General features: G+C 39.9%; 1 protein-coding gene across 2 annotated transcripts in view; it reads left to right on the top strand.

Moving 5' to 3' along the window:
• The window catches only part of Klhl15 (kelch-like family member 15), a 61,313-nt gene extending 43,761 nt beyond the window's left edge, over positions 1 to 17,552 (top strand). For both annotated transcript variants that reach the window (XM_013506294.1, XM_005407838.2), the window contains exon 3: positions 14,533 to 17,552. In XM_013506294.1, coding sequence (XP_013361748.1) covers positions 14,533 to 15,642 — 1,110 coding nt within the window. In that variant the 3' untranslated portion in view covers positions 15,643 to 17,552. The remainder of the gene's footprint in view (positions 1 to 14,532) is intronic.
• The last annotated feature ends 1,070 nt before the right edge of the window (positions 17,553 to 18,622 follow it).

Below are 18,622 nucleotides of genomic sequence, written 5' to 3'. Positions count from 1 at the left end.
ATCTGCCAAGAGTAAGGATATAATTCTACGTAACCATAACACTCCTGTCACACCTAATGAAATTAACAGTGATTCCTTAATGTTATATAATATGCAGTCCCTTTTCTAATTTTCCCAGTTCCAAAAACCATTTTTTAGCGATACTGGGCCTTGAACCCAGAGCTTGCATACTGAGCTGTGGCCTCAGCCCTTTTTAATTTTTGGATACAAGGTCTTGCTAAGTTGCCCAGGCTGGGCTTGAACTTAGCATCCTCCTCCTAAGTAGTTGGAATTACAGGTGTGTATAACTGTGTTCCTGTGCCTGGCTAATGGCTTTTTTTTCCCCCTCATTTCTTCTTTTTTGTGTTTTTTGCCATCCGTCCCCTATCAAAAGTTGTTTTTTTAGCTGATTTTTCACGAACCAGGGTTTATTAAGGTTTTCATAGCACATTTGGAGTCTTTCTTTAATCTTCCTTTTCCCATTTATCGTGAGGATGTTCAGACATACAAAATGGTGAATGACTAGTATAATGAGCACCATTGGGGCTGTTACGTTTGCCATACAGTGGGACCTTGGTTACCTTGGTTCACGAATTTGATTCTTCCCATGATTCTGTTCACAAACCGAGTTGGATGAGAACTGAACCAAATTCCATGGTTTGGTTCAATGTTGACCTTACTGGGAAACACTGTATTTACATTATTATTATTATTATTATTATTATTTTTGTCTTTTTGAGACAGGGTCTCACTATGCAGTTCAGGCTGGCCTTGAGCTCACTTTGTAGCCCAGGCTGATCTTGAACTCACAACAATCCTCCTGCCTCAGCCTCCCGAGTACTTGGATTACAGGTGTGTACCACCACGCTTGGCTGTACTTTATAACCTTTGAAAATAGTTAACTTCAGCCAGTTGTGGTGCCTCACGCCTGTAATCCCAGCACTCAGGAGGCTGAGGCAGGAGGATTATTGTGAGTTTGAGAGCAGCCTGGACTACAAAGTGAGCTCAAAGGCCAACCTGAACTGCATAACGAGACCCTATCTCAAAAAAATAAAACAAAAAAAACACAACAAAAAAAAGTGTAGACTGACACAACAGCTAAAAGTAATGCAGAAACCTTGACAGCATTCTAGTAAATTTGGGAGACAGCTAGAGAAATTTGAATATGGATCAGCTATTTGATCATAGATCTTAATTTTCCGGGGTGGAGTAGTATTGTACTTAGGAAAAAGTCCCTATTCTTAGGAGAAGAATTTTTTTTAAATCTAGAAAAGTTCTTCCATTTTTTTTTAGAAAGACCAGGCCACCCATTGTCCTAAGTATATCCCATATTCTGGATATATCTGATTATTTCCTTGTGTTGGTGTTAACTTAGTTCCTATATTCCCCTTAATTTGTGTTAACATGCATGCTTTTTAGCATCATGACTTTCAGGAACAATTATAGGAAAATGTAATGTCAGAGAAAAACTTGGAAAACCACTCAGTAACTCTGATCAAACTTAGAAATCACTATTCTTTTGGTATTATGAGGTCATGTAACCCAATTCTATGATTAAAATCATCAAGAATTTTATTAAATACAGTGCTATTCTGTGTTAGGTTTCTTCTAGTCATAAAATTTTCTTCCTGTCTTAAAACTTTACAATGCTTCAGTTTGGTGGGATTAAAGTGTCAAAACTGAAAGATTCCTTCTTAGACAAAAAAAGTCACTGGGGTTGGGAGACTGAGGCAAGAGGAGCACAAGTTCAAGGCCATTCTGGGCTATGTTGTGAGACCTTGTCTACAAGCAATCAGAAGCAGTATTGGGCTTGGGGGTAGAACATGCGCTTAGCACTGAAGCCCTAGGGTTAATTCTAGCACTGGCACACATGCAACCCCACCGAAACACTGTATTCATAGCTTTAGAACTCTTCAGTATACAGTTGCCACTTACGCATACTGAACAGTTGAAATGTAGCTTGTGTCAATTGAAACATCAAAGATGAAGATGACAAAAAAGATGTAAATTACCTCAAGTTGCATTCATGTGGATATTTGTGTTGCTGGGAATTGAACCCAGGGCCTTAGCATGCTAGGGGCAAGCACTCTACCACTGAGCTACACCCTAGCCCTCACTCATTTATATAATGGTTATGTGTTGAAAACATTTGGGATACAGTAAGTTAAGCACATTGTTAAAAATCAGCTTTGTCAGCTGGGCATGGTGGTGCAGGCCTTTAATCCCAGACCTTAAGAGGCTGAGGCAGGAGAGTGGCCTCAAGTTGAGGCCAGCCTGGGCTACCTAAGGCTGGCCTCCATAAGTTCACAGCCAGCCTGGACTAAATAGTGAGACGCTATCTCAAAAAGCATCCATTTTATCTTTTCACTTTTTAAAATGCACTGCTAGAAATTTTTGTTTTTTGGTTGTTTTTGTACTGAGGATTGAACCAAGGGCTTTTCGACTAAATTACATCTCTTGCCCATTTTTAGTTTTTCTTTTGAGACAGGGTCTCACTAGATTGCTAAGTGGCTCAGGCTGGGCTCAAATTTGTGATCCTCCTGCCTCAACCTGCCATAGTGCTGGGATTACAAGTGTGTTCCACTACACCCAGCTTGGTTTTTGGTTTTTTTGAGACAGGTTTGGCTATAAACACTGAACTGGCCTTGAACCATTGATCCTCTTGCCTCAGCTTCCCAAGTGCTGGGATTACAAGTGTGAACTAGTGTGCCTGACTAGAAAATGTAAATTGCATCTTTAGCCTTTGTTTATGGCTCAGTATTTTTCTTTCCTAGTGCTTTCATGTTTCTCTTTCCTAGTGTTGCTCTAAAATGAAGGGAGTTAGTTTAGTAGAAACTCTGTGAATATGCGTACAGTAAACAGCCTCTCTCACATATTAAAGCAAGACCTCAGCCATCTGTGGACTCTGTGGAGTGGTTGATGGAGATAACTTAATGAGTATACCGCCTCTTGGTCAAGTCCTTTCTCTGTCCTCAGGAAAATCAAAAGCCTGTGTCCAAAGCTTGTGGAAGGAATCTATGGAACTTTTCATTCTCCTTGCAGTAGTAACCACCAGATCTGAGTAGTGGCTTCATAGAGAAGGGAAAGGGACCTTCCGTGTCTCCCAAGGAAGAGCCCCCACAGACTCCAGGAACCTGAATTCTATCTTCTAGGTGTGCTGAGGTCTTTGGGTTTATTCACATGTGTATTCTAGTGTTTATTCCACCTTTCCCTGTAGCCATCTACTGGATTTTTCTCCTCAGCTGAAAACACTGCCTTAACTTTTGTGCTGAATACTTTGTGGGACCATCACTAGACAACAAGGCTTTCAGATTTCCTGAGTTTCCTAGCGGCAGTGATAATATTTATACAAACTATATATTCATACACACATTTTATATATATGAACACGTACACTGCAATATGTGTGTATGCACGTACAGATCTACATGACAGGTTGTGTACTAATTGCTCTACACATAGATAAGAGGCTACATGTTATCCTCACTTTATAGATAAGAAAACAAGCTCAGAAAGGTTAGGAATCTTATTCCAGAACTAGTAGCACTGTCCAGACTGGAACCTGGCCAGGTCTGCTTGCTTCGCAGCCAAGAGACTTCCTGTTACAGCTGCTTGACTAGGGAGGGGACCCTAAAATGCAGAAAGCCCACTGTTGATCAGTGATCTAGCTTGGGTCATTTAGACGTTATTACAGAGTTTTAGAAATTCTGATGTGTTTGCATGAGTGAGACACACGTGAGAGAAACATGATTCTGGAGTTTTCACTGTATAATCAAACAAATTTGAAAATTTAAAGCTCTTGGGAACCCAGGGCCTTCACACTGAGCCCTTTTAAATTTTTATTTTAAGACAAGGTCTCCATAAATTGCCCAAGCTGGCTCGAATTTGTGATCTCCTGCCTTAACCTTACAGAACGCTGGGATTATGGGCATGTGCCACCACGCTTGCCTCCCAGTTTTAAAACTAGACTAAAATTTCTACTTTTGCTTATGCAAATATGTGTGGCATGGATTTTCATTAGCTCTGGTGGTCTTTGCATATGTTAACTGAGATAAGGCCTGACGTTTGTTATTCTGAATTTCAGTGATGGTTTAAATAGTTTAAACTATGCTTTGTTTGGCCTTTCGATTTTTAAAAAGCTGTTATTACTTTATTGAAAAACATAAGTATTCTGTGTTTGATAGCAAAATTTCATTTAAAAAGATATGAAACTTGATTAAAAATTTTAATAAACTTACCTTTGAAAAACGTTTAAAAATCCCCTTCAGACAGTAAATAGTATTTAGGTAGCTAGAACTTGAAATTGTTTAAATTAAGTCCACTCACTTGCCCCTTGGAGTGAAAGCACAGATGAGTAGGTTTTCTGTTGGAAACTAGGTCAGTGGGTTAAGTGTACTTTCTCAGTTAACTTAATATCTTTTTCTGCATTCTGCTCCTTTTTGCTGACCCCTCCTCTCAGACCCTGTGGGCTTGGAGGATTGTAATTACCACAGGTGCAGCTCTTTAAAAATCTCCCAAGGTGTTTTTCTCCTCTAAAGTCCTCTGCATTTTATGTCGAGATACAGAATTCCTTTGACTTGAAGGCCCACAGGTTGCTAAAGAGTGACAAATCTAGGCAGTGACTGCTATTAGAGCTCCGGAAAAGACAGTAGTACCCTAGTGAGGTGTATTAAGCAGACAGGAACCTATTGAAAACAGGAGATTAAATATGCAGTCTGACTTGCCGGTTTTCCTTTTAATAAGAGAGATGAAAGCAAAAGCATAGGAGAATTGGAAATTAAAAAGGAAGACATATTATCAGGTGTGGTGGCGCACGCCTGTCATCCGAGCAATTTGGGAGGCTGAGGTAGGATTGCTGCAAGTTCAAGGCCAGCGTGGGCTACACAGTGAGCTCAAGCCCAGCCTGAAGTACATCATGAGACCCTACTTCAAAAAAATGGAAGGCATGAAATAGAGATAGCTGTGTTGACATGTAGGAGAAAACCTTTTTGGTAAATGGAAGGGGAAAAAAAACCAAATGGCACACAGAAAATGAAAAGAGTGAGAGGGATTTTAGGGGTATAGTTTTGGTTCAGCATCTGCCTAGCCTGTGGGAGGCCCTGTCATAAGCATTGCTCATTTAGAAGTTAGTTTTAGGATTAAACCCTTTGATTTGGCTGAGTATTTCTGTAAAGAAGAAAAATATCTATTAGGTTGTGAATCCTAGAATTTAGTTGACCTTAAACTCACGGCCGTCCTGCCTCAGCCTCCCAAGTACTGGGATTACAGGTGTGCACTACCTCAAGGTATTTACTTTCTAACAGTGTTCTTTTGCACTGAAATTAGAAGGAAATTAGACTTCCTACAAAGTTGTTTCTCAGTTAGCTTTTTTTTTTTTTTTACTCTAGAGACAAACTGAAGGGATAGAGAACTTACCAAATTGTGTTGAATCTCTTTGAATTTTGTTGAGGGTCTCTCCTTGGACCCATTTGCCCTGCTCACTTTACTTCCGGAGTTTATTTCATTACTTCACTCTTGCCTGCTTAGAGGAAAAGATGAATTCTTAGGGAAGTTTGTCTTTACCGTGTAACTGTATAGTTAGCCCTCTCATTCTTCGCATTCTGTATCCCCAGATTCAACCAATCTTGGATTGAAAATATTACCCTCCAAAAATTCTGCCATTTTTTTCTTGCTGATTATTTCCTTTTTGTTTTCTTGCTATTAATTCCTAAGCACTAATAGTGTAGCAACTATTTCCATGGCTTTTACTCTGTATTAGGTATTATAAGTAATGCAGAGATGATTGAAATTATACAGGAGTGTATGAGTTATATGCAAATCTCAGGTCATTTTGTGTAAGAGATGAGCACTCACAGGAGGTCCTGGAATCAGTCCCCTCAGATACTTAGGGAAACTGTAATTACAGTGTTACTGAAAGGATTTGCACTTAGCGCAGACTGGTTTTTTTCCTTAGCCTTATCCTGGCCATTAAATTGGTTTTTCAGGACATAGGGATTAATTGTACCTAGCTTTTTAAACTAATGACTTTGTTTCACATAAAACAGTATAAGCTTCAGTTCTCAGCATGGTGTGTGTGTGTGTGTGTGTGTGTGTGTGTTTGTGTTGCTGGAGATTGAATCTAGGGCCTTTGTGCGTGGTAGGCAAGCAGTCTCCCACTGAGCTACATCCCCAGCTCCCTGAGCATAATTTTATAAAGATTTCCCATATCAGGATAGTTTAACAATACAACATGTAATGACTATTCCACATTTTACTGTGAATGAGAATTATGTCAAAGTTAGCTATGGTTCTCAGAGACATTTGTTTTAGCGTTAAAGACCCGTGCAAGTAGCTGCTTTGTTTCTGAATATTTCTCTTGAGAAGATATATCATGGTGGAGAAGAGATGATAAGACTGATAAGTAGGACTCAGTCTTTCACATATTTCCTTACGCTCCTAATTGTAAGGATTGTGTTAGCCTTTTTTGGATATAGAAAGGACCAGATAGGTCTGTGTCCATGCCACTAACCTCATTTAATTTTTATAGTACTGGGGACTAGGCAAAGGGACTTCTGTGTGATATGCTAGGCAAACACTCTACCACTAAGCTACATCTCCAGTCCACCCGCCCTCCCTCCGTCTGTCCCTTCCTCCTTCCCTCTGTCCGTCCATCCCTCCATCTATGTATGTGTGTATCTATCTATCTATCTATCTATTTGAGACAAGGTCTCACTATGTAATTCAGGCTGGCCTTGAACTCACTGTGGAGCCCATACTGTCTTCGAACCCGTGGTGATCCTCCTGCCTCAACCTCTCAAGTGCTGAGATTACAAGCCACACCCAGTGCCTTTTTATTTTTGAAGATAGGGACTTGCTGAGTTGCCCACATTGGGCTCAAACTTTTGATCCTTCTGCTTCGACTTCCCAAATACCTGGGATTACGGGCGTGCACTACTGCACCCAGCAACCTCTTTCATTACTGAGAAAACATGTACACTTGGAGGCTTGTCTGAGGTTACACAGTGCCTCGGGAGGGTATCAGCCTAAAACCCGGGATTTTGAGGTCAGGCCTTGTCTCCCCACCCCAACAACACGGATGGATGGATAAACTAATGAGAGGCATTTTGTTTCTTTGGTTTAAGTATATTGGACACTTTAAAAATCATTTCAGGACTGAGTGTAGCAAGTGAAACCATTGATAATATATGAAATTGGGTGGTTAAAAGCCTAAAAGAGTTTTAGAGCCTGTTTAGAGTTTGAGCCTGTTTTAGATCTTCTAAAATTCCAGATTTTTAACCAAATGAAGGTCGTAAGGTCTATGGAAATACTTATTTTAATTACATTGCAAGTTACATTTTAATTCTCTCAAAATTAAGGGTAGTATATACGAGCAGTCCCCTGCCTTTTGGCACCAGGGGAAATTGGGACAAGAGGGGGAGATGGTATGGTTTTGGGATTCGAGAGCATCCTGGACCCTTCATCGGTGCGGTTCACAGTAGGGTTCTTGCTTCTGTGAGAATCTAAAGCTGTTCCTGGTGGAGGAGGTGGAACTTGGGTAGTCAGTGATGGACATGACTGTGAACACGGCCGCAGACTACCAGTGTATGGCCTGGGCATGGGGGCCCTTGGTATATACAAGTTACCTTTGAAACCTAAGTGCTTAATGCGTGCGTTATATAACATTTTGACTATGAGTGGAGAAACAGAATTTTTGCCCAGTGGTAAAGGCTAGCTTTTTTTTTTTTTGTCTTTCGTTGTTGTTGTTGTTTTGAGATAGGGTCTTGCTATGTAGTTCAGGCCTTGAGCTTACTGCATAACCCAGGCTTGCCTTGAACTTGTTGTGATCCTCCTGCCTCAGCCTCCCAAGTGCTCGGATTACAGGTGTGTGCCATCACACACGGCTAAGGCTAGCTATTTCTTCTACTTCCATGTTGACAGAAACTGACCTCGAAATGAATCATTTCTCATTTCCTCTTTTGCTAACCATATGCATATGTGTATGCACACAATTACACTGAAAGACATTTAAGGAGGAAATGACCCATTTAAAATTTCAGACCGCTGTATTTAAGAAGTAATACATGCTTTCTAGCATTTTTTATACTCAGAATAAGAAAAAATGCTTTTCACAATACAAATTTTTAAAGTATCAAAGCAAGAAAAACGATCATCTTTCTGACTTTTAAAACAAGACAGCATGTTTATTCCTGTGAAAGAAGGAACGTGATTCAGAACATGAAAAAAACATTACTCTTGCATATCTTTCTTTTGAAGAGCACCTGATAACACTGTCGTGTGAGGAATGCATGATGAAGAAGTGCTTTCTCTATGAAAAGATGAGCCACATGTTTCTTTTTGGCCAGCTCCCTTCATTAATGCGTTTTAAATAATCCCATTCACACAGGTTTCAGGCTTATGCTTTTTATTTTAAATCAGAGTGTATCTGTAATTTTTTAACTGGTAGTATCAGAGGTATTCTATTTCTGTAATAAATTGGTTGTGCTTACATACTGTGTAGTTTTAGAGGAAAATCAGAGCAATAAGTAGCTTTGGAAAAGGGGCAAGATAATTTAAGAGCTAGCCTTGATAGAAAGAAATAGCTAAATTTCTTTGGTTGGAAGATCTTTGATGGAACAATCAGCTGTCTGAAAAGGCACAATTTCCATTACTGGAGGCTTAGAGGTAGAACGAATTGGATAAGGACGTGTAACTTTGATTTCGACTTTAACATAGGGTTGGAATGACTCTTGTAAACTCTTTGGAACCCAGGTTTCAAAAGAGCACAATAGAATGAATGAGGAGAGGACAAAGGAACCAGAAGACTGGGTGTAAGTTGAAAGGCTAGGAAATGACTCCTGGACCAGCTTGCTGGGACCTGCTGGCGTGTGGGTGGGCAGGGGGAAGGCCGTGACAGGCCATCTAGCCTAGTTCTCCCTGGGACGCTGGCCTCCCTCCAGTGCCCCTGATAGGCAGTCCTGTGTGGACCACCTCCCGGGACATGCTTGCCGACTGTGACCCTGAGTCGGGGGAAATACGTGCCCGTCACCTTTTCACCGATTACAAAAGAGATTAGAGTCCCTCTAAAACCCCAGTACTGACCTCCACAGAATGGAAGAAGGGTAAGTCCCCAACAGCTTATGTTGTACATACGTACAGATTTTTGCCAACTACGTAAAACTGCCCATTATTATTTTTGAGAATAGTATGTGTACTGTTCTGTAGTTTTTTCCATTTAGCATTTTGAACATCTGGGTCAGTGCATATGGATTAACCTCATTCTTTTTCATGACTCCATATGGTATATAGCAGAGTTTATTTATCCAGCTTCTTACTGATAGATAGTTAAGTTATTCCAATTTCTGTGCACTTACAAATAATAACGCAGTGACCATCCATTTTCTTGGCAATCTTAATTACAGAGCTTTTCCTTCCACTGGCTGAAACTCACCCTTCTAACTTCCACTTACTGTCCTGACAGCAGTTGCCGTCTTCCACCTGAGTTTCCTCTCAGGCGGGAACTTTCCTCATCTGTCTAGTCCTCCTCCCTTTTGGCCCCTTCGCCGTCAGCTGGGTGCGGCCTGGTTTGTTGGTGTCTACTTGGAGATGTAGTGATGGAACTAAACACCGTCATGGTGGTGTTTTCTACCTGAATGGAGAGAGTCTTTTTAAATTCAGTCCATGGTTTTACTAGGTCCTAAGGCTGCCATATCACATTCATTCATGTTAAGGATAGAGTTAGTTAAAGCTTTACATGCGGAGTTTGTGGAGTCCCATAACATCTGTTAAAAACTGGATTTCCTATCATCTTACCCACCCCTCCCAAATGCCTTAGCATGCAATTACTGCTACAATTTCTGGTGGTTCATGGGTCCCTGGGGTTTCTCTTTTCTTTATGATTAGATTTTGTTGATTACTTTGCTGAAGTTATAGGTCCTTTTATTCTCTACCAGTGCGATTACATCATCGAAAATGAAACAGGAAATAGGGTCGGTCTTGGCATTAGTCGGTGAGTGTGTGCTGTCTCCTAGCATGTGGCACTTTCTTATTTTCAGGTCCTATTTTTAAGCCATCCAGGATCCATCTCAGCCTAACAAGTCTGTAGTTGGGAACTCTGTCTGGCTTTTATTGTTTGTATTTTTTAGTTTTTTGTTTGTTTATTTTTTTTTCCAGTTTTGGGAATCGAACTCATGACCTTGCACTTGCCAGGCAGGCGCTGTGACGCTGAGCTAAATCCCCAGCCCCACCTGACTTTTAGTCCTCTTCTGTTCTTTGTGATTCCACACAAATAACAGAAAGCAATTAAGCAGCCTTATCTGTGATGCTTCTCAGGGTCCCAGGACATGGTTCATGAGAGCAAATGACTTGAAGTTGGTGAGAAAACTTGCTGGTTTTTTTTTCTCAGCCATCTTGGATTTAAGTTTCTTCTCAATAACTGTATTTGATCTTCAGATTGGAAGGAATAAGACGTCCTTCCTGGAGAACAGAAATAAAATAGGACTAAAGCTGCTTCTCTTTGTTGTTTGTTAATACTGCATTAACCACCTCATGACGGAGGAGGTGTCACTTTTTCCTCTGCTTTCTTTGGCCTCTAAAATGTCATTTATTCAGTGTCTGATACTTTGTACAGTTACAGTTCACCCTGTGCCTTTTGCCTCATTCACTACTCTTACAGCTCCATTTCCCTCCTTACCCTGTTATGTGCCTGTTTTTTTAATCATCTGTTGTAAGTAGTTTTTAACATCTGAAATCCAGAAAACATCCGTGTGGCACATCATATTTTTTACTTCCCTTTTCCCTCACCAGTATATTTTTCAATTGTGCAGTCAGTATTATGCTGGGAGAGCTTCCCAGTCTTCTCAGGCGTCCTTATACAGCGTCTGATCTCGGAACGGATCTAATTTTCTTTTGAAAGATTTGAACTCTGCCTATCCGATATGTGCGGCTTTCTCCTTCATTTCTTCCTTGATCTCCAAACGCGGTTGCTTTCTCTAAAGCCGCCTCCTACACACACATTACCAGCTCTGTTTTACCAGCGAGGACTGGATCCAAAGTTAGTTTTTCTTACTTCTCCTTTACTTCCTGAAAGCCTTAATAAAAAAGTCATCAAATGGATTGATTTTAGGCTGAGTGACATTTTCACAGATGTCCTTGGTCAGTAATAATAGCTAATAGCTACAGTTTTTTTGCACACTCCACGCGGCAGACACCAGACTCAATCCTTTCGACAGACTATCTCACTTGTCTTTTGTCACAGGGGTGCTACTGTTACCCCAATAATAAGAAATGAGGAAATGGGCGTAGGATGTTGGGTTACATCCCTAAGATTGTACAGCTGACTTAGAGAGTTTCAAAGTGAGACATTTCCTAAATCAAATTGTTAATCACCATACTAGGCTGCTTGACATGGTCCTTGATTACTCTGCTGGACAAGATTCTATGGCTTGGAAACCAGTGTAGCTCTCAGACCACTGGCTGTGCACAGTAGGCGCTTAAATATTGAATTTGAGGTTTATGATTCTTGTTGATTTTCCAGAGTATTGCCTTTTAGCTCCTACAAGTCAGTAAGAAAAAGAGAAGAAAAATAGCCAAGGCAGACTGTTAAAAGAATTCATAGAAGAACCGATTGGAAAAGGAGACTGAGAAGATACTCATTCCTACAGTGACCCCTCTCCTTGTTTTTCAGTGGTAGGGATCAAAGCTAGGGCTTGCACACACCAGGCAAGAGTTACCACTCAGCTGCATGCCTATTCCTTTGAGACCCACTTTTTAAGTGGCAAGAACTATTTTTTCTGTTTTTGTAAACATGCATATTTATATAAATACACAAAAAACAAGGAATGCAAAAATGTTTGTGAAATTCCAGAGAATTACTACTAAAGCAAACATACATAACATTTTTATTTAATTGGAAGAGTGCCGGAGTACTGCTGCCCTTTAGAAGATGAATGTATTGTGAACATCATCCCGTGTTAGTAAACAACCAATGATGTTATCCTTAGCAGCTGAGCAGTGTTCCATAACTTCCCTAGGAGATTGAAGCTCACTGTTTTGCGGTTAAGTTTATATGTGTGAAGTACAAGTAGTAAAGGATAAAAGTAGTGGTAAAGTGGTATCTGTCATGTGGCAATGCTGTCTTTCTTTATTGTTTTACTGAAATAACTTATTTGCTGTTATTGTTTGCTGATTTTTTTTTCTGCAGTTGTTATTTTGCTAGGGAGAGTTGAGCTGGATGCCCAATCATTGTGATCCATATGATTGATTCTTTTTGTTAAGAACAGTTATAGACCCTTTTCTTTGAGAGGAGTCATAAGGCTCATTCATTGAACATGTTAAGTGTTCTAGTAAATGACTATGGCATTTAAAGATTTTTCTAAAGAAGTACGGAAGCTGTGTGCAGCAGCCTCCTGAAAATTGAATGAGCATTGGAGTAAAATTGCCCTGGTTCCAAGTTCAGATCCCAGTTCTACCATTTTTAGTTATACAGACAACTTGGAAAAGTCATTTAATATTGTAAGCCTGTTTTCTTTTAATCAGAAAAATGGGGATTGTAACTGGTCTTTCAAGGAGGAATAATTTAACGTGGGATACACACATATAAGGCACCCAATGCAGTAACAGTGTTAGTTTTCTCTCTCCTATAGTTAGGCAAGGGATTCTCAACCTTTTACCCCTTGCTAGTCTAGTGAACTCAGTGAATGGACCTCCCTTTCAAAATAATGACACTACATGCCTGGAATTACAAAGGAAACCAGTTATTGAATATAGTTATAAAAGTACTTAAATTTTCGGTACTTTCTGTTTCAAGTACATTTTTGGACTTAGATGGGGAATAAATGAATGGATGAATTAAAGAGAGAAAAAGATAGCAAGGAGGAGAAAGAGAAGGAAGGAGAGAGAGATCATGAAAACATGTGCTTGGTTTTGAGTCCTCCCAAGCTGTCATCTCAGATTTCCATTCAGCGTCTAGATAGTTCCTCCTCATTTTACCATGAACTCACCATGCAAGAGGAGTTGAATAACTCTCCCAAATCAGCTGTCTGTCTTGGGTTTTGTTTGTTTGGTACTGGGAGTCGAACTCAGGACCTCGTGCCTGCCAGGCAGGTGCTTGTGCCACTGAGTTATATCCCTGGCTGTTTGTTTTGTGAGACAGGGTCTTGCTATGTAATGTAGGCTGGCCTTAAACTCACTGTGTAGCCCAGGCTGGCCTTGGCTTCATGGTGCTCTTCCTGCCTCAGCCTCCCAAGTGCTGGGATTACAGGCGTGTGCCACCACATCCAGTAGTTTTTCTAATTGGATATCACCAGTCTGCCTATCACTTCAAGTCTACATCCTCAAATTGTATTTGAGTCTTTACTTTTTTTGCCCTACTCCTAGTTCAAATTAGTCATGGACATCTGTAGATTTTATTGTGTTGGTAAATTTGTGTTTGTTTTCATTTTCCCACATACAGTCTAAGTTCTTTGAGGAAATGGACCACATCTTACACTTCTTTTAATTTCCCCATAGTGCTTGCTTAGTTTGACACTTCAGAAGTGCTTCATAAGATCTTGATAGCCATCGTCATTACATAGTTCCAGCTCCAAAAGCCAAAAGGAGTTTAACCTATTCTTGTCTACTGAATTGTTAATGTAGAAGTTGTTGAAAGTGGACCAAAAAAAAAAAAAAAAAAAACAAAACAGTGGACCAAATGTTTATATCAGAAACCTTTGAATTCTGTGTGTATTTCTGCTGGGAATTTTCGCTAACTCACTAATACAATTTTCCAAATTATTCAGTTGTCATAGTTTTATATGTTACCCATAGTTCAGTAAACTACAGACATGGCTTCCTTTCCTGTGAATCTCCATATCTGACTTTATAGACCCCACTTGTAGCCTATGGCCTGACGTAACATAGGTGCCTCATACATTTCATTAGGAATTTCTTTCTGCCTGGAACATGACTTGTATTTGATTTGATTGAGTGAGTGAGTGAGTGGTACTGGGGATTGAACCTAAAGCCTTCATACTGAGCTATATCCTCGGCCCCCTTTTCAAATTTTTTATGTTGAGACAGAGTCTCACTAAGTTGCTCAGGCTGAGCTCAAACTTGCAGTCCTCCCGAGTGAGCCTTTCAGAGTTCTGGTTTACGGGTGTGTGCCACCACACCCAGCAAAAAACCAAATGCTTGCTTTAAAAGCTCGGGAATGGCCAGGCGTGGTGGCGCACGCCTGTAATCCCAGCACTCGGGAGGCTGAGGCAGGAGGATCCTTGCGAGTTCAAGGCCAGCCTAGGCTACAAAGTGAGCTCAAGGCTAGCCTGAACTGCATAGTGAGACCCTGTCTCAAAAAAAAAAAAAAAACAAAAAAAAAAAAATAAAAGCTCGGGAATGTATACAGATGACTACAAATATAAGTTATAAAAGCCAATGCGATTTTGAAACCTCATAGAAAACAGAAAGTAGGTAATTTTACCAGGAAAAGCAGTTTTAGTAAAGGAGCTTGAAATAATACCATAATGGTTTTAGTGGGTTTTGAAGTTTTGTCTGCCATTGATGATTTTTCTTTTGGTTAAATTGTTTTACTTGTATTTTTAGGTTAAAACATCAGAATTTTATAGATACTCCCGACAGCTGCGCTATGAAGTTGACCAAGCATTGAATTACTTCCAGAATGTACATCAGCAACCTTTGTTGGACATGAAATCAAGCCGTATTCGTTCTGCCAAACCCCAGACTACAGTATTCCGAGGCATGATTGGACATAGCATGGTTAACAGTAAAATACTTCTCTTAAAGAAACCAAGAGTCTGGTGGGAACTGGAGGGCCCGCAAGTACCTCTTCGGCCAGACTGCCTTGCTATCATCAATAACTTCGTGTTCCTGTTAGGTGGGGAAGAACTGGGCCCGGACGGCGAATTCCATGCCTCTTCAAAAGTATTCAGGTATGACCCAAGGCAGAACTCCTGGCTGCGGATGGCAGACATGTCTGTACCACGCTCAGAATTTGCAGTTGGTGTTATTGGGAAGTTCATTTATGCCGTAGCAGGCAGAACCAGAGATGAGACTTTCTATTCAACAGAGAGATACGACATCACCAACGATAAGTGGGAATTTGTGGACCCTTACCCAGTTAACAAATACGGACATGAGGGGACAGTGCTCAATAACAAGTTGTTCATCACCGGTGGAATCACCTCATCTTCCACCTCTAAACAAGTGTGTGTGTTTGACCCCAGTAAAGAAGGGACCATAGAGCAACGGACCAGGAGAACTCAAGTAGTTACCAACTGCTGGGAAAACAAGAGCAAGATGAATTACGCACGCTGCTTTCACAAGATGATTTCCTACAACGGCAAGCTTTACGTCTTCGGTGGTGTCTGTGTGATCTTGAGGGCCTCTTTTGAATCTCAGGGCTGCCCGTCCACAGAGGTGTACAACCCAGAGACCGACCAGTGGACCATCTTGGCATCCATGCCGATCGGTAGAAGTGGCCATGGTGTGACTGTCCTGGACAAACAAATAATGGTTCTTGGAGGCCTTTGTTATAATGGTCACTACAGCGATTCCATCCTCACTTTCGACCCAGATGAAAACAAGTGGAAGGAAGATGAGTACCCTCGGATGCCCTGCAAGCTGGATGGTTTACAAGTGTGCAACCTGCATTTTCCTGACTATGTACTGGATGAGGTCAGGCGTTGCAACTAATGACATCTTTTTCCCTCAAAAGAGAAAAAAAAAAAGCAAACGAAACATTTGTTTGTGATAAAGTAGTTAGGTAAAAACATAAGGAGAAACCTCACCAGTTTTACTATCAAAGCCATTGGTCTAATATTGTAAGAATTTTTCATTCTGTGCTAGCATCCCTTTTTTTTTCCAGTGGCCTCAAACTCATGCAATAAGTTAATTCTGAGTGCTAGCTCTTGAAACTACTTCCAGAAGCAGTTCAGTAGAATGCTCCACTTACCTGGGAAGTTGATATTCCGCTTTAAGTATTTCTTTCAGATGTTAGTGTAGGAGCCCTGCATCTTCTAAGAGAAGACCCAGTAAGTGACACTGGATGTGATTTCAGTTCCTAGCTCGATCTGAAACCTTTTTGAACCTTAGTTTCAGTGTTTCGGTCTGTTAAATGTTTTGGGTTTATTATTTAAAAGTTTAAAACTCTTGACCTTTTTGCATGGCTTTTTGCTGAAAATGCAAAAATATAAATTTTCTACAAAATTAACTTTTTATATTCAGAACACTATTTCTAAGCTGCCTTCTCTTATCTGCAATGTGTTAGTGAAAGCATATCCATACTCGCATACACCCTATAAATATATAAGGCACATCCCTTCTATGCGTGGTTAGGGTTCTATATTTTTAAGCTAGTGCACTTGCACACACGGTTCGCCATACTTGTTGAATTTTAGATGTGACGTGTTTTCATGTATTACCATTTTTAGAAAGTTAAAATAACTGGAGTCCTCACTTGGTATCAAAGTAGCCAGTCTTCAGTCCATACAGATTCAGTAATATTTGAACTCCTTATATTCCTGAAATGCGTATGGATTTATGAAAAAACTAGCATTTTACGTTTTATCTTCAAAAGTGAATGTTAGTGTTCTTTATTGATGTCTTTTCTTTTTGAAAATATTTTTCTTTTCAGTCTGTTTAATGTTGTCCTGCTTTTAGTGAGAATTGGAGTGGTATATGACAAGCTCTGAATCTGACCCTGCAGCGTGCAAGTACTTTTAAAGAGAATTTAGGTAATACCAGACGCCTAAATGCCCCTTAAAAGTAAGTGCAACTCCCGCTCTTTACATTCGGCAAGGCTGCTGCATCTGTTACTGAATGGAGGGTAGCAACTTTTAGAAACTTTGAGCTCGGTTTTGACTTAAAAGGTAAGAAAGAGAATTATAACGTTGCTGGTTGTATCTGATTATTTATTTCCTACAAAATATTCAGTGGCACTAGGGATATCAGCCCTCAGGTTTTATTTACCAGAAGCTACTAGCGTGAAGGATAGTAACCACAAAATTCAGAATGGATCCAGGGTGGCTGTTTAAAAGAAGTAGAATAGATGTTTTAGAATTGATTGCACCTTTCAATTCTAATCAAGAGGGGAGAAAATACAGGTGACGGAGTTAAGGAAGAGTGGATGGATCATTTAAGCAGATGCCATTTTCTCATGAGTAGTGTATATTTGATGCAGACTAAATCTACACTGGCAAAAGTTGCCAGCTCTTAGGATATTGGTGCAATATTGCAATGCCTTCTATATGGCTGCTGTTGTGTACATTTTCTAGTTTTTTTTTTTTTTTTTTTTTTTTGCTGCTGCCACCATTGAACATAAAGTGGAAGCGTGAAGTCATGGAAATGTGAAGACTTTCTTTTTTGGGGGAGGACTTTTTTGCTGTTAGACATATTTCAAAATAAAACCCAATTTTAAAATGCCAAAATTTAGAGGCATTTTAGCTTAAAAATCATGTACACAAGTAGCTTTTAAAAAAAAAAACATTGGCTTTAGTTTCAGAAATCAAGTTGATAATACTGTTTTATTGTATGTGGAATTTAATTTTTTTTTTTTTTTTGGTCTTTTGAGACAGGGTCTGCAGGATAGGGCAGGCTGGCCTTGAACTCACTACGAACTCACTACGTAGCCCCAGACTGGCCTTGACCTTGCAGTGATCCTCCTGCCTCAGCCTCCTAAGTTGCTGGGATTACAGGCGTGCGCCACCATGCCCAGCTTCTGTACAATTTTAATTCTCATTAGTTAAGTATTTATTAATTTACTTAGAGTTTTTAAAAATGAGATTTGGTATCTGAGCTTTCTAGGAAATGGGGGTAAGTCTTTTTCTACATTTAAAAAATAATTTTTAATTATTATTGCTTTTTGTTTTGTTTTTTGATGTTTTGCTGTTTCATTTTGTTGTTTTGAGACAGGATGTTGCTGTGTAGCCCTGGCTGGCTTAGAACTCACAATCCTCCTGTCTCAGCCTCCCAAGTGCTGAGATTGCAAGCATGTTCCATTACACCCAGCAGTTTTACTTTTGCAAACTAGGAATTGGGTTAGCCATTTAATTTTTAAAATTCGTAGTTCATTGAAGATTTTGTATGTGTGTGCTCCTGCTTTAAAGAAAGAAAATAACGTCTTCATTATTTTCCTTATTGATGTCTTTTGCTGGAAAAGACCCAAGAAAGAGCCATCGGACAGGGTGCCACATCAAAGGCTTTACACTCCAGTGGTGGTTCTCTTTGATTGCTTAGATACAGTTTCGTAGCCCCTACATGGGGGTAGCATCTGAGCAAACAATTGAATATTCTTGGTCTTCCATTTGAAAGATGCAAGGCCAAGGTCAAAGTTTATGTTTCATAAAGTTGGTGAAATTGTAACTTGAACTAACTCTGGGTTCAGCTTCATGTAAGTCATGTCTACCCTGATGTTAGCTGTAATCAGTCGTGAGCTTTAAGAATAGTTGCTGTTGCTTGAGTTCTGAATGTATGAGAAAACCTTTCTGTTTATATGTCGCTCTTATTTAGGTGATTTTAAATCCGTGACGAACTTACATTCCCTTTTAAAATTATGATGTATTTGCTGCAAGAGATTTATTTTTGTTATACTAAACTATGGAAATTTTTTTCATAGAGTTTTTTTCAAGTTTATTTTTTGTGTTCTTCATTTGGAACCATTTTTGTTTATATACAT

This window comes from Chinchilla lanigera, unplaced genomic scaffold, assembly GCF_000276665.1.
Source record: "Chinchilla lanigera isolate Chin_1 unplaced genomic scaffold, ChiLan1.0 scaffold00108, whole genome shotgun sequence".
NCBI lineage: Eukaryota > Metazoa > Chordata > Mammalia > Rodentia > Chinchillidae > Chinchilla > Chinchilla lanigera.
The sequence above is the reverse complement of the archived record's forward strand: the minus strand, read 5'-3'. Positions and strand labels throughout refer to the sequence as shown.